The 15,993-nt window shown below is 32.9% G+C and overlaps 1 protein-coding gene across 2 annotated transcripts in view; it reads left to right on the forward strand.

Annotated features, from left to right (window-relative positions):
- Nucleotides 1-15,993, forward strand: part of LOC115875223 (gelsolin-like) — a 46,678-nt gene that overhangs the window by 23,893 nt on the left and 6,792 nt on the right. Inside the window, exons 3-8 of one of the 2 annotated variants that reach the window (XM_030890634.1) lie at nucleotides 886-960; nucleotides 1,048-1,116; nucleotides 6,299-6,535; nucleotides 8,225-8,402; nucleotides 10,001-10,159; nucleotides 15,737-15,954. In XM_030890634.1, the coding sequence (XP_030746494.1) occupies nucleotides 886-960; nucleotides 1,048-1,116; nucleotides 6,299-6,535; nucleotides 8,225-8,402; nucleotides 10,001-10,159; nucleotides 15,737-15,954 (936 nt within the window). The remainder of the gene's footprint in view (nucleotides 1-885; nucleotides 961-1,047; nucleotides 1,117-6,298; nucleotides 6,536-8,224; nucleotides 8,403-10,000; nucleotides 10,160-15,736; nucleotides 15,955-15,993) is intronic. The other variant, XM_030890633.1, reaches the window with a different exon arrangement.

A 15,993-nucleotide genomic window follows, 5' to 3' on the forward strand; every position in this document is an offset into this window, starting at 1 on the left:
AGCCGAAAAAAATAAATTTAATTTATTTATTAATATCTCTGAAACTATCGAAATACTGATCCACTCACACTTTTTTGAGCCACCCTATAAAAGTTAAATAATTTTCCTGAAATACATCCAAGTACGCACTATTGCCGGACCCTGTATATTTATTTTATGTTTTTTAATATATTACAAATATATTCCAGGCTGTTCAAAAAATATTATGCGACGCTACGTAGTTACCGGTTCCAGTTACTACTGTTGGCGACCGACGAAATCGCGACTCTAGGAGCGGATTATAAATAATTTATTTGCAAATTATAAATAATTTATAATTTCGTCGCTATTATAATCGTCGTTCTTCAGTAACAGGTTCCTAATTCGTTGTGGAGCGCGACACGACACGACGCGACGTTACAAAAAAATGCCTCTCCAAAATCGCGTTACTAAAATACCGACACATCACTATCTACTGCAGCAAGCTATTGCTAGGATATTCTGTTAATTTAATTGTATTTTTTAGACATTGTGAATGATCGTAAATTAAAAACGAGCTTTAGCTATAAGAGAGTAATTACAATTTACAGGTCAGATCATAACTAGCCATGACGATCAGTGTCAAAAAAATCTAACTAACTTTCAAGAAATGTCACTTAATAACAATTAAATTTCATCTGTGCTAAAAGATGATTAAAATTAAATTATTCAAACGGTGATTTTAATATTATTTTGAATATTTTTAACTGTTTAATTAAATAAGTATAGTTTAAAAGGTTCTTGACTTTAAAATGCTCTGGAGACTCATCCATTGTTTTAATGTCAGCTTCAAAGTGTAGTAAATCGATCTATTCCTTCTTAAAAGGTTAAACACTGAGATATATATTACAGAATTATTATTTTCAGGATTTCAAACCTGTTCCCTATCCAAAGAATCAATATGGTAAATTTTACTCTGGGGATTCATACATTGTACTTAATGTAAGTATATTTTAATCATATGTAAGAAATATTAAAGAAATGATTTGGTATAAAACTAATCACTAATAGATACGTATTTCTTTCTAGACTAGAGTGAATAAAAAAGGTGAGAAATTCTGGGACATTCATTTCTGGTTGGGATCACAAACCACTCAGGTAAGCCAATTAAAAATTCAATTCCTTAATTTTATTATTATACAGTAAGGCGCACCAAAAAAATAATATTTTATTTTCATAGCAACTGTTAAAATTGCCTTATATCTATCAAAAAATAGTAGATAAAATAGTACTTTAACCGAAAGGGTAGATTAAATGATACTTTAACAGCGAGGATAGGTTAAAAACTTTATTTCTTCTCGCACGTTTTTTAATTGCTTTCATTTTGAAAATTTTTGTATGCCTTTTCATAAGTTATTCGGGATTTAGATGGAAGTAGTTTGGATATGGCGTTTGTCGCCTCAGCCTGAATATCTGTTGGCAAGTTACTTATTTCGTTTTGAGCCATTTCTGGCTCCAATTCAATCAGCAATCGACACGAAAGAGAATTAAAAAAAATATTGACTCAAAAGTGACAACTAAAGAGACAGCTTTATTTATTTGTCAAATTACATAGAAAACCAACGCCAACCCAGCACAATATTTTTTTTTCTACTCGTAATAAATTCCTTGAAATAATAATTTCCAAAGTTTAGAGAATAAAATATTTTCTGAATATTTTTTTTAGAACGTAACTCGCTAATCGGTTAAAGTACTATTTTATCTACCATTTTTGATAGATATAAGGCAATTTTAACAGTTGCTATGGAAAAAAATAAACAAAATCGATTTTTTGATTTATTTTTTACCCTGCTAAAAACCAAAAGGCGTTTCTGTGTTATGAATCTTTATAGTTATGAGGCTTTATAGTTAATATGATGTGGAACAAACAAGGTTTAACAATTTTATTTCCGTACATATTTTTTAAATTATTCACAAAGTGAACTAGTGATGTGGTTCTGACTTGAAACCGACATATTTCAGCAATTTTATTATTTCTATTGGCACCTTTAAAGACAGTTTTATGACGGGTGTTAAAATTATTTTCGTGTACACGTACCTACAGTGATGTCAGGATTATTTTTAATGGGCCGTTCTATTTTCCTTTGTTTTGACAGACCGAACAGAGAGAATGCTTTGGAAACACAAGAATAGACATGACAATAATCAGTCATTGTAAGAAAATACATTTTTCTATTTAAATCTGTTATTTAAAAAAAATCTATGAAAATATCATACCGTGTGTTGGTTGTATGGTCGACCACTAGAACAAAACCTAAACAAAATCAAAACTTTCAGCTGTATAATCTGTATAATTATTGGCTTTACTTTACTTTTTAGTTTATTTAATTATTTTTAAGTGGACATTTTTTGGCAAAATAAAGCACTAATTCAGCTCAATACACTAAAACATTTTAAAATATAACATACTTAGTATAATCACAAATATACAAGCATAAAAAGATCTTAATCCCTACAAGTGCGCTAATTTCCATTAAGCACTTTACTTTTAACACTGGACGCGCGTTTCGTTAACCAGCTTAGCATCATCAGCAGATGACAAAAACTGATGGTTAGCTTCAAATTTATGATTAGCGAAACGAACGTCCAGTGTTAAGGCTGATTCATGGTACACCGGGCCGTACCCGAGCCGGGCACGTTCCGTAAAGTAGACACCGAACCACGTCCGGGCCACAGAATATACTAACGAAAAAGAAGCCCAAGTTCCTTGTAATAAATCGGTTCCATTTTCGTAACGCCATCTCTCGACATAGCTGACATTATAGGTTGGCCAAAGGGGTGCGGGGCCGGGGGGAATTATAAAATACACTTTTTTATTTTAATTATTTTTATTCGCTATTTGCAATTTTATTTTTAAAACATATTATGTGAAACAATCACATAATATGTCTTAAAAATAAAATTACAAACGGAAACAAAAGGAATTAAATAATCTGAAAATTTACAAAGTTTATTGATAAAAAAGTTAGGCTATGCAAATTGATAAGTATATTAAGTATAACCTCTTGGTATAACATTGTTAAACAAACATTAACAAATCATAACATATCAGATCATAGAACTAAAAAAAGTACTATTACATAAAAACAGGTGATACAATACTTCAAAATTAATTTTAACATAATATCAAAACCGAAAAATCAAACTGCAAACACAACCACACTTATCACAACAGAAATTAACACACACATCCGCGGCAAATGTCCAAGAAAGACTGATCATTCTGATTGGTCCTGGTCCGGTCGTAGCTCACGTCGTATTGTCGGTAAGCAAAATCCCGGTCCAAAAATTTGACGATCAGCGCCATCATCCGTCATAATTGGGAAACTTTTGCTGGAACCATTTTTAATATTTCACTTACATGGCCCTGGTCCGGGCCTTCAATATATGCTACACCGAGTGGACAACGGGGATCATGTCCGTGCCGTTTATATTCTAGAAAACAATGTTGCCGCAGTGGTACATTTGTACCAAATTTGATACTTTTAATTCTAGAAAACAGTGTTGCCGCAGTGGTACATTTGTACCAAATTTTGATACTTTTAATTCTATTTGGTACAGTGGTACTACATTTTCAAGTCCAGCATGATTTGGTACAATAATTATTTCCCACGCGCACCGAAAATGAATAGATATTTAATAATTATTGTCGTTGATATTGCATTAAACGCGCTTACCGATACCATTCGGAGACAATCCGCATTAATTAACGACGTATTATAAACGTTGTAATGTCTATAGCGTTGCCTATATTAAATAACCCGAAGAAAAAACTTGAAAATATACTGTTTCTAACATGCTTCTATATTTGCGTTTTTTTTTAATAAATTTTAAGTTTTCCAAGTATTGTGTGTAGTATTAGAATTACTTAGATTTCTTCAACCTATACATACTTATAATTGGGTTTTCTGAATTTCTATTTCATGTTTTTCGTCTCGATTTGTATCTCTCTCCAGGAAGTTTTTTTATTTAGAAATTTATGAAGAAATTCACAGCGACCAAACCGGTTAAAGTCATTTGCAGATGTATTTTGTTGTGCTTTAAAAAATTGTACCAAAGTGGTTCATTTTTAGTTTATAATGTGGTACGCGCTAAAAGTTGGGTGCGGCAACACTGCTAGAAAACAGTTGCTGTAGGCCCGTAGACGAACGAAGTATTTAGCCCGGGCGACTCATTTATGTTTGCCGCAACGGGGCCGGACCGTAGCGGATCCGAGGAAAAATGTACACCGACATTTCTCGGACGGGGCACGGACGCGTTCCGGCGAAGCTCGGCTTAGCATGAATGCATAAAGCCCCGTTCTCAGAATGACGTCGTGTCGCCAGCGACACTGATTGACACTTCGAACAACCAATGGGAGCTGTACTAAATTTAAAATTGACAGCTGTTTGAATTTTGTACAAATCTCATTGGTTCTTTTGAGGTGTCGCTGGCGACAGTCGATGTTCTGAGAACGGGGCTTAAGTATAAATAACATTTGACAATGTTTGGCCGTGCCTTCACCGTCGCACGGCCCCGGCCCGTCACGCTGTACCGTGAATCATCCTTTAAAAGCAAAGTGTTTTGGTGTAGCGATAACGTGGTGAATTAGTGTTTTATTTTGCTGTTGTAACACCTAAGGTTCCAACCCCCAACTGTATTCAATATTTTTTATTTTTGTTGTTTCTGTAATAATAAGAGCCCTGTCATCTACATCTACATCTATACTAATCTATACTGATATATAAAATCCTGTGAGTGACTGACATACTGATTAATCACGATCCTGCTCAAACCACTCAACGTAAGAAGCTCAATTTTGGCATACAGGTTGATTCTAGGGTGTAGAGGTTTGATAAGAAGGGATTTTTCGAAATTCCAGTTCCAAGAGGGTGAAATCACCCCTCAAATATTACAATATTTTTTATTTAAAAAACGGTCAAGATTCCGAAAAAACGCTTTAACATGTATATTTTATTTTGTTTTTTTACACATTTTAAGATTTTTTAAAAATTTATACAGGGTGTTTAGAAAAATGTTGTCATTGATTAATCACGATCCTGCTTAAAGCGCTTAAAGTAAAAAGCTGATTTTTGGAAAACAGATTGACTTTAAGGGTTAGAGGTTCGATAAGAAGGGATTTTTCGAAACATGAATTCTAAGGGGGTGAAACTATCCCTCAAATAAAATATTTTTATTTAAAACCGGTGAGTTTTTCGAAAACTCTTAAACACGTATATTTTATTTTGTTGTTTACATATTTTAAGATTTTTTAAAAATTTATACAGGGTGTTTCATAAAATATGACCATTGAGTAATCACGATTCTGCTTAAACTGCTTGACGTTTAAAGCTGATTTTTGGCAAACGGATTGACTGTGGGGTGTAGAGGTTCGATAAGGAGGGGTTTCTCGAATCTCAAATTCCAAGAGGGTGAAAACGCCTCTCAAATATTACAATATTTGTTATTTAAAAAACGGTTAGTCTTTCGGGAAAACGCTTGGACAAGCATAATTTATTTGTTTTTTTACATATTTTGAAATTTTTTAAAAAATCATACAGGGTGTTCCAAAAAGTTGGGTAATTTCTTAACCACAATTCTGCTTAAACTGTTTGACGTAAAAAGCTTATTTTTGGCAAACGGATTTTTCGAAAGTCAAATTCCAACGAGATGAAACTACCCCTCCAATATTACCAAGTTATATAATAATATCGCCATCTTGTTTTTTCTCATGCTGACATAAACGTGAGAAAATTTTATTCAGTTTGTATGTTAATGGAAATTCTTGCTTTCCTTTATCATCACCATTACAAATGATTAATTCAACGCGAACGAAGTCGCTGGTACATGCTAGTAGTATATAAAATGCTAATGTTTGTCTGTGTCGTCTCTACTGAAATAAGCCTTGCTCTAAAAAGTTGCTTTTTTACTAAAAGATAGCTAATTGGCTCTTCTAAAAACTGTCGTCGCCGGAGTTTTTGTTTTTCATTTAATTAAAAAAAAATAAAAAGTATTTTTTTCCTGATGTCGTGGCCAGGTTTCAACTAGTTCTTAATAAAATCCAAATATTCTTATAATATGCGATATATTAAAATTAAATGAAATTTGAAGTTCCGTTCTAATAAGCTTAACTGAACATCTATTTCTAGCGTCTGTCTACTTCAACATCATAATTTCCATTCTCTACACTTTCATTTTTCAGTAGCAAAGCTGTACAACCTGCATAGGCTAACATAATTTTTTTAGTATCCTTCCAGTTTTATCATACCAAATAAAATAATAAGTAATATTATCCAATCAGGATGAAGCTGGTGCAGCTGCAATCTTATCAGTCCAACTGGACGACCAATTGGGAGGTGACCCGGTCCAACACAGAGAAAAACAGGATCACGAATCGCAAGCTTTCTTGTCCTACTTCAAATCTGGAGTACGCTACGAGGCGGGTGGCGTATCTTCTGGATTCCGGCACGTAGATCCACAACAGCAAGAAACCAGACTGTTCCAGGTCAAGGGATCCAGGAACATTCGCGTTAAAGAGGTAAATATTTAGAGAAATAAGGTAATATAGAGTAAATAATAACTGTACTTTTGTGGCGGGTTCAGTTCTTGAAGAGAGTTATGGATCTTTTGCCACACTAGAAGAAAATCTTCAAAATAAAAACTTATTTTTAGTGCTGCCGTGTGACTACAATGGCTTAAAAACAGACTATGCGATTAAAAACGTTGTTTCTTATGCGCTGATTGACAGCACAGGTGAAAGTGCTCTGTCCTGTCGGACTGTCGGACCTTAAAAATATATAAACACGATCCAGGCGGACTTCGAAAAGTTCTGAAATATTTCTTGATACAATGGTCACACTTTCTGTTTATACAGGGTCCGACAATAGTGCGTCGAGCATCTGTAGCTCCTAGAATATAAAACTTGGAAATTTTGTTTAGGTACTAACCTAAAGTATGTACTAGGATGTATTTCAGGAAAATATTTTAACTTCTACAGGGTGGCTCAAAAAAGTGTGAGTGGATCGATATGATTTTTTTTTGAAATGGAACACCCTGTATATTATTACATTTTTGGCTTCCTTTCAGATCACTTTACATAATTCTAAGATATGAGTGGATATATTTCGATAGTTTTAGAGATATTAGATAATAAATAAATAAAAAATATAAATTTTTCAGCCTTTAATAAAAAAATTATTAAAAATGCAAGAACTATCCTGAAACCAAAACTATATTATTTATTTACGTTTGATGGTTTGTACTTACTTTGCTATAAATATCGTAATTCTAAATCATACAGGATGTTGAAAATTCTACACCAAACTTTCTAAAATATAAAATAAATTTTCTTCGTTTTTTTTTTTAAATGGAACATCCTGTATATTATTTTTTTAGTAATAATGGAGAATTAAAAATGTTTATTTTTTAATTATCCATCTACTAAAGAATAATATACAGGATGTTCCATTTAAAATAACGAAGAAAAAATATTTTATATTTTAGAAAGTTTGGCGTAGAATTTTGAACACCCTGTATGATTTAAGATTACGATATTTATAGCAAAGTAAGTACAGACCATTTAAAGTGAACACCTAATGTACTTTTGGTTTCAGGACAGTTCTTGTATTTTTAATATTTTTTTTAAAAAAAAGAAGAAAAAAATATTTTTTAAAATTTATTTATTAATATCTCTGAAACTATAAAAACTTATTTAAAAATATCTTAAGATTATTGTAAGTGATCAGAAAGGAAGCAAAAAATGTAATAATATACAGGGTGTTCCATTTAAAAAAAATCATCCTGATCCACTCACTTTTTTGAGTCACCCTCTAGAAGTTAAATTATTTTTCTGAAATACATCCTAATACTAGGGTGCCAATTTTCAAAATAAAAAATAGAGGACGAGAGAGTGAAAAGAGGCACAGGCGAAACATTTTTTGAAACTTAAAAAAAACTTAATTAAATTAAACTTAGTTAAACATAAACTTCCACAAATATTTCTTGTACATAAATATTTCTTTATTTTCTTTTTTGTTCAAACGAGCGGGAGTAGCGAAAGACACAGATTAACAATTTTTAAAATTATTGTCGCGATAGAGGAATATTTTTTAGATTTTGAGTTTGGTATGTAAAAAAAGAACCTTTTAACTTTTATTATTTTTCTTCTATTTTATTTACCGTTTTAATCTATTTCTTGATATTCATTGAAAATTCCTTTTTTATGTAGGTTGATCCTAACTTTGCCTCATTGAACAAAGGGGACTGCTTCATTCTGGACAAGGGCAGCAAGATTTTCGTCTACGTAGGATCTAAGGCTAAAAGGGTAGAAAAGCTGAAGGCTACAGCTGCAGCCAATCAGATTAGAGATCAGGACCATGGAGGAAAACCCAGAGTAACTATTGTAGGTGAGTGGCAGTAAAGTTATAAAAAAATACAGTTATGAAATAGGAAATTGAAATAATAAAACTTTCATAAAACTAAAATACTTTACATCTAACACTAAAGTGTTATTTACAAACTGAGCGTTTATATAGGGTGTTTTTAAAAAGGGACTCAACCGTAACCACCGTAATAACAAGGCCGCACAGCTTATTCGTGACGTCATCAACTGGAGGCCTGAACTTTGATTGCATTTGATACACTTTATACGTATATAATGGATATAAACTTTAATTGCACCGAATTTTTAATAAATAATAATTAAACATAAAATTTAAAAAACATCAGATTGATATCCCATCTCACATTATCCATCATCATTGTATTTATTTATGCTCTAAGTGTGTCTAAGTTTCTTTTATTTCCTTTTCCAAGTCTATCATTATTTTTTAACAACAGTAGTTTTTCAGACGTGTATTTCTAATAGAATTTATGACAATTTTTACAATAACTTAGCATTATAAATAGTACATTGCGGAAATTTTAATAATGGTGTTATTACTTTTAATGTAATCCAAAGATATTTTTGATAAAAATATTTTTTATTGTGAATTTTGAGAAACTCCTCATGGCTTTGCAAAACTTTATTAAAAATTATATATTCAAATAAAACTATATTAGTAATTTCATCTTTAGGAAACCCAAGACTGCCTTTAGTAAGGTTTTTTATAAGTAAATTCTGTTCATTATCAGTGTTGTCTGAAAATGTTTATTGTAATATATAATAATATCATAATATATACTATAAAAAATATCTATTTTTTATTGTTTTTTTCTCATATTATACACTATTGTGAACTTAAAATATTCCTTTATTAAATTTGATTGATAAAAAGTGAGAGATAAACATTTATTGACTGGTATGATTTTTTCCGTATTCATTAAAACTATTTTTATATACTATAATATTTTTAAAAACTCGGAAAAAGACATTTTAAAACTGCGAAATATATCTGGTGAGTGAAAAAAGATCCACAATTTGAACTTTTATCAGGTAATTATCAACGCTGCTAAACAGAGTTGAACCTCCAGTTGGTGACGTCACGAGATTTTTACGTCACAGCTGTTCGGCCTTGTTATTACGGTGGTTACGGCTCAACCCTATAACATTTATTTTTTTGCAGATAAAAAAACGAGATTTGGTATGTTAGTATATGACATTAATCAGGATTGATTGACATATTCAACTAGTTTCGGTCACTTCCTGTTTCACCGGAAATGATTTTTGACAACTTTTGATTTTTAAATGATACCCCCGATATTGTTTTACTTTATCTGATAGAAAATGACATTCTGAATAGAATGACATATTATATGTCAACTTTCCACATTTTTGCTTAAAAAAAGTAGTATTTAAATTTCAATCAAGAACAATAGAGACAGTTAACTAGATGAAATGGGTCCATTATCTATGTTCATATTGTCTTTCTATTTATTTATTTTGATGTTTTCGTAAGTATATCTAACTTATGAACATCTAAATATTGATAGTGTGTGTTTTATAACGCTGGACAAATTATAAAAAAGAAAATATACAAAAATGATTTTAATTTTTTTTGTCTAGATGATTACAGTCCCCAATCAGATTTTGATGAATTCTTCGCTGCTCTGGGAGGTGGTTCTCGAGATAAAGTACCCGAGGAAGCCGCCGGAGGTGATGATGCCACATTCGAAACGTCTGAAGAGAAGGCGGTGTCTTTGTATCGCGTTTCTGACGCATCAGGTAAGACTTTTTTTTCGCGCATTTTTCTAACCTTGATCGCATCATCAGCAGATGATTAAAACTATTGACCAAGCATAGCAAAAGTAGCCAAGCGAGTCAAAATCGACCGAACGTGAACAACTAATTACCGAGACTAGAGCAATAGGAACAGATAACTGGAAGGAATTGGACCATTATCTCTGTTCATATTATCTTTACATTAATATATTAATTTTAACGCTCTCATGTGCATCTAATTGTCGCTAATTTGAGACTTGTTTAATTAATTTTAAATTATTAGTAACAATACAATGATCTTTGTCAACAATATGTTGAGCAACGCAAGATTTATCCGGTCTACCATATCTTATTTGAGCCATATATGTTCATTAAATCTAGTTAATATTGATTGTCAAGTTTGCTCAACATATTTCTGATTTTCTTTTTTTTTTGAAAATTTCAAGATTCTGTAGGATTTTTAAAACAAAAACAAGCCATGTTTGACGAAGTTTTTCTATCAATGTTAAAAGTACAACTCTTAAAAAGTGAGTAGGCCCTCTGGGTATTACGTCACAAATTTACAGGCTTTCTAATTTTATATATTCATTTTTAGTTTTAAAATAAACAAGAGGTGTTGTAAAATGGCTAATGAAAACAAAGTTTATTTGGAAATACATCTAAAAATGTAAATATTTATACAGTTTATCAGAGTAATTGATGAAGAAGCTTTAATGAACAACTTCAATCCGACTAAAAAACTAGGTTGAATTTAGAATTTCATTTTTCAATAATTTTCTTAAAACATATTTATATTATTATAGTCGTGTGCCATCATATATCACATTGGATTTAATGTATTTACTACTATTTTTTTACCTATTAACGTTATAAAAATATTTACAAAAGCTTTTAAAATACCTTTCAACAAAATAGAATTATGTTCATGATTCAGAAATAGTAGTCATATAGTTGTGTCGATTTCAAAATTAGTTTTTCCAAAAAGAAATTCGATATCTATGTTTTGCATACTTATTTTTAAATTTTCTGATTCAAAAGATTAAAGAAACCTAAGTTCAAAGCATGTATAAGTTCCTGTCATTGCTGATTTCAGAACAAGTTTGTTCTGAAGTTGTTCGTATATTTAGAGATTTTTAGTTATATGAAATATGTATTACATCTTTTAAAGCTGGTGTTAAAAATTGTAATTTATTATTTAAGTTGCCATGTTTATTTATTTATTTTCTGACATTGTCATTCGTTTTGACACTTTAATTTTGTATTACGAGTTTTTGGTTTAAATGAATTGTGTTTTTGATATTTTAAGCTTAATTTTTTTTACTAGCAGACCCTGCAGTCGAACGCTGTTCTTTTTAGAACCTCTTTTAGTGCGAAGTAGTACAAGATTAATAGCCAATAAAAAATTTATCGCAATCTTATTAGAATATTTTGAAAAATATGTTGTCTTAAAATATCTGTCAATAATGCTTTTAAAAGTTATGTAGTGCAAGATCTGACGAAAGATGTACTAAAATAGACTCCTACTGTTAAAAACTCAAGTGATTCAAAGCAATATATAAACATCAGTTTTAATTTACTATACATTTTAACTCACCAAATGCATAAAATTAATTTTTTAATCTTTACACTTACAGAAACTGCAAAATATATGACAGGAAAGACACAAAACATATTTTTACATATTTCGAGAATTCCTTTTGGCAAAATATTTCGAAAATTTTCTTCAAAATGTGGGAGTGATTGTTACAATACAAACTTATTTTGACAATGGTACATCAACAGAGAGTTTATTAGAAAAATATCGAGCTTATTGTGGTTATTTTTAGTCTAGAGGTCACTAACACACCTTTTTTTCTGTGTTAGCGTGTGATAACTTAGATCTTGTCCATTGTACAGAGTGTCACAAGTTGGGACAGGGAGGATATTTGTGGGATCTAACTTATAGATTTATGTCTTAGGCCGGATTCTCACCAAATCGGACCGACCATAATCGTCCTGATTAGTGATGGGCAAAACTGTTATTTTTAGATAACAGTTGAAACTGTTATAGTTATTTATAAAAAACAGTTTAAAAATAACAGGTTTCTTTATTTTATTGCTAAATATCTGAAAAAGTATGAGGCGGTCACCGCCAGGCGTATTAACGCAGTTGCAAGTTGCAACAATGACATGCTCGGTGGTAGTATTTCCAGGGTGTCAAAATATTTCTAAATATTGATTGTTATCTAAAATACCCCTCTAAAAATGGTCGTTGTTTACAAATAAGCGCTGTTTACAAATTGCGATATAAAAAAGCCAAAATTCCCCCACTCGTCTATACGTATACATTCCGATCTACCTACGCCTTGCCCCTCGATCCGCGTAGATCCTGAATTGCGTAGCAGTGTACAGGGTGCATCTCTCTCGACGGGCGAGAAGCTCTTACTTATAGTTTTACCATTTGCGGTCAAAAAATAGCAATATAAAAAAATGTGTAGTATATTCTTCATAAGTAAACCAACTACACACTAGAGTTCGAATTAATTTTACACTTAAACTAGCGTGTACCCGCGTCTTCGTTCGCGTCGAATTAATAATTTGTAATGGTGATGATAAAGCAAAGCAAGAATTTCTATTAACATACAAACTGGATAAAATTTTCTCACATTTGCCAAAAATAAGCTTTAAACGTCGAGCAGTTTAAGCAGAATCGTGGTTAATCAATTACTCAACTTTTTGGAACACCCTGTATGATTTTTTAAAAAATTTCAAAATATGTAAAAAAACAAAATAAATTATCCTTGTCCAAGAAAGTGTTTTCCCGAAAGACTAACCGTTTTTTAAATAACAATTATTGTAATATTTGAGGGGCGTTTTCACCCTCTTGGAATTTGAGATTCGAGAAACCCCTCCTTATCGAATCTCAACCCCACAGTAAATCCGTTTACCAAAAAAGAGCTTTAAACGTCCAGCAGTTTAAGCAGAATCGTGATTACTCAATGGTCATATTTTATGAAACACCCTGTATATATTTTTAAAAAATCTTAAGATATGTAAAACAACGAAATAAAATATACGTGTTTAAGAGTTTTTCCAAAAAACTCACCGGTTTTTAAATAAAAAATATTCGAATATTTGAGGGTGGTTTCACCCCCTTAGAATTCGAGTTTCGAAAAATCCCTTCTTATCGAACCTCTACACCCTAAAGTCAATCCGTTTTCCAAAAATCAGCTTTTTACGTTAAGGGCTTTAAGTAGGATCGTGATTAATCATTATTTCAATGGCCAGATTTTTCAAAACATCTTGTATACATTTTTAAAAAATCTTAAAATATTATTCTGAAAATTTTTCAGAATAAATAAATACCTAAATATTGAAACTTAATAACGTACTGAAACATACAGCGCCATAATATCTCGACCTCCGCCCGTTATGCTCGTAACAGGTTGAAAAACAATATATCTAAAACAACTGATGCGTTATTCTCCAACCTGTTTCGAACTTCCATTGACAATCGACCGATGCAGCAACGTTCCTTTCCCACTCCGATTATCTCGACCGCCACCCTGTTATGCTCGTAACAGGTTGAAAAACAACGTATCTAAAATGACTGCTTCTCCAACCCGTTGCGAGCCTCCATCGACAATCGACGGATGCAGCAGCGTTCCATTCCCACTCCTGTTATCTCGACCGCCAGGCGTTATGCCCGCAACTGTTTCAAAAAACCTGCTTCTTCTATATCGTATTATTTTTAAGCTGTTGTGGGAAGCCCAATACCACCGTCGACGCCATCGACCGAAGCAGCTACGTTCACCGTAGCGCATTCCCCACTCCGTTGTCCGTTGTCTCGCCGCCTGTATCGATGGTTGACGAAATAACATGTTTTCCATCCAGTGTTGTTACAATAGGTACAATTGTACTATTTTGGGTACATTTGATAGTCAAGGAGTACATAGGTACAATTGCAAGAAAAAATGTACAATTCTTACTTCTCAAACCCAAACTAACCCAAACTTAAACCCACGTACAAATTTTTAGACGAACGGTGATACGCGATGCGTGGATTTGAAATGCAGGTTGCTAGGAGCAGAGGCACAGAATTATACATCACTTGAAATGCTGTTCAAGCCGCACGGATGTCAAACGTAAGTTTGATATCCGTACGGTGAGTAGGAGGTGGCTAATCACTGCGACCTTAGAGATCTATTGTGTCCCGATGTCAAACGTGACGTCACGCAATTAGTTCCCATTTAACCAATGCTATTAAAAGCTCTTTGTAGCTTCTGTATTGCTGTCCTCCATTTGCGAATTTCAAGTTCCAGAGCTTTACGCCCTGGGCTGCTCAGAACGGTTCTGAAAGGAGCTGTGCGAGATAGCCTGGTGCCTCCATATGGCGCGGAGCCAGTTCTGAACTTTATGACTCAATTGAATGGAGGGAGAGTATCGCGTTCTTGAACAGTTCAGAGCTGCTCAACTGCGTGAAAGGAGGACAGCATATGGTGTATAATTCTGTGAGGTGGCATCCACATTATCCTAAAAAAAAGCGGATCGGCGGCGGTGTATCGGCGTAACGACCTTGAATCGATTTCCACCAATTCTATTGGTCTTTCTTGGTTATTTTCAGTATATTTCGTTCCATAGAGTGTTGTGCGACCTACAGTTTCTTTTTGTCAGTTTTAAGAATCCAGGGGTGCAACTTTGTTCATGTTTCAAAGCGATAGCAAAATAATTTATAGCTTGATGCACTATGTTCAGTAGCAACATCGATTCGTAGCAATATTCTGATTTCTCGCTTTGTGGCGAGGCGACAGTCTAGACACGTGTGCAAGAGTGTGATAGTGATACCATATTTCGCAGCATTTGAGCGACACTAGTTTTGCAATGAACATAGTATCGATCTGGTTTCTACATCGCTTCTAAACGATCGGTTGCTAACTTGAACAAAGTTGCACCACAGGTTTCGCACGCATAGGTCATGACTGGTAGTACACATGTTTTCTTCTTTAGATTAAGTGGCATTCTGGATTTGAATATGATTGAGTTTCTTCCACAAGTACTCCATGCTAACTTAATTCTTCTGTTAATTTCTGGTAGTAGAGATGCCCGAGATGTGTATTAATTGTCCCAAATATATATATATATTCTTCTACTATTTCCAGTATTTATTTTATTAGAATGTCTTTTCTGTCCATCGGTTCGCTGTACATTACTTTAGTTTGCTAAATTCATTCTGAGATCTACTTTATTGCTGGCTGTATTTAGTTCGTTAATTTGTGCTTGTAGTTCTTCAGGACTATTGGCAATTAAGGACTATGTCATTAGCCAATTGTAGATATCTTAAGATATTCTCCATCTATTTTCAATCCTTTGCTGGTCCATTCTAGTAGACTGAAGAGTTTTTCTAGTCTTGCTATAAACAGCTTTGGAGATATCATATATTGTCTCTTTGTCGTACTACGTTGTCAGTTGGGAATTTTAGGGTTCTTATTTATAGTAATTATCTGGCTGGTATATTCTCAATATTCAGAACAATCCAAATATTTATTTATATTTTTGAAATTAATTAATTTATTCTAATAATTAATAATACATTTATTCCAGGGTCTCTGAAAATACAGCCGGTAGGAACCCGACCTCTGGACCAATCTTTACTTGATGAGAACGACGTGTTTATCCTGGACACCGGCGATATAGATGTTTTCGTATGGATAGGTCGCAAAGCCACAGCCCAAGAGAAACGCGAGTCCATGAAAAAAGCCGATGCCTATTTGACAGCCAAGAAAAGACCAGCGTGGACTCACGTAGAGCGAGTCGTACAGGTACAGTACCTCGATCCGTTCTGTAGCTATGGGGCATTC

The sequence above is a fragment of the Sitophilus oryzae genome, unplaced genomic scaffold (assembly GCF_002938485.1).
Source record: "Sitophilus oryzae breed Bouriz unplaced genomic scaffold, Soryzae_2.0 scaffold_1356_pilon_pilon, whole genome shotgun sequence".
Classification (NCBI taxonomy): Eukaryota; Metazoa; Arthropoda; class Insecta; order Coleoptera; family Curculionidae; genus Sitophilus; species Sitophilus oryzae.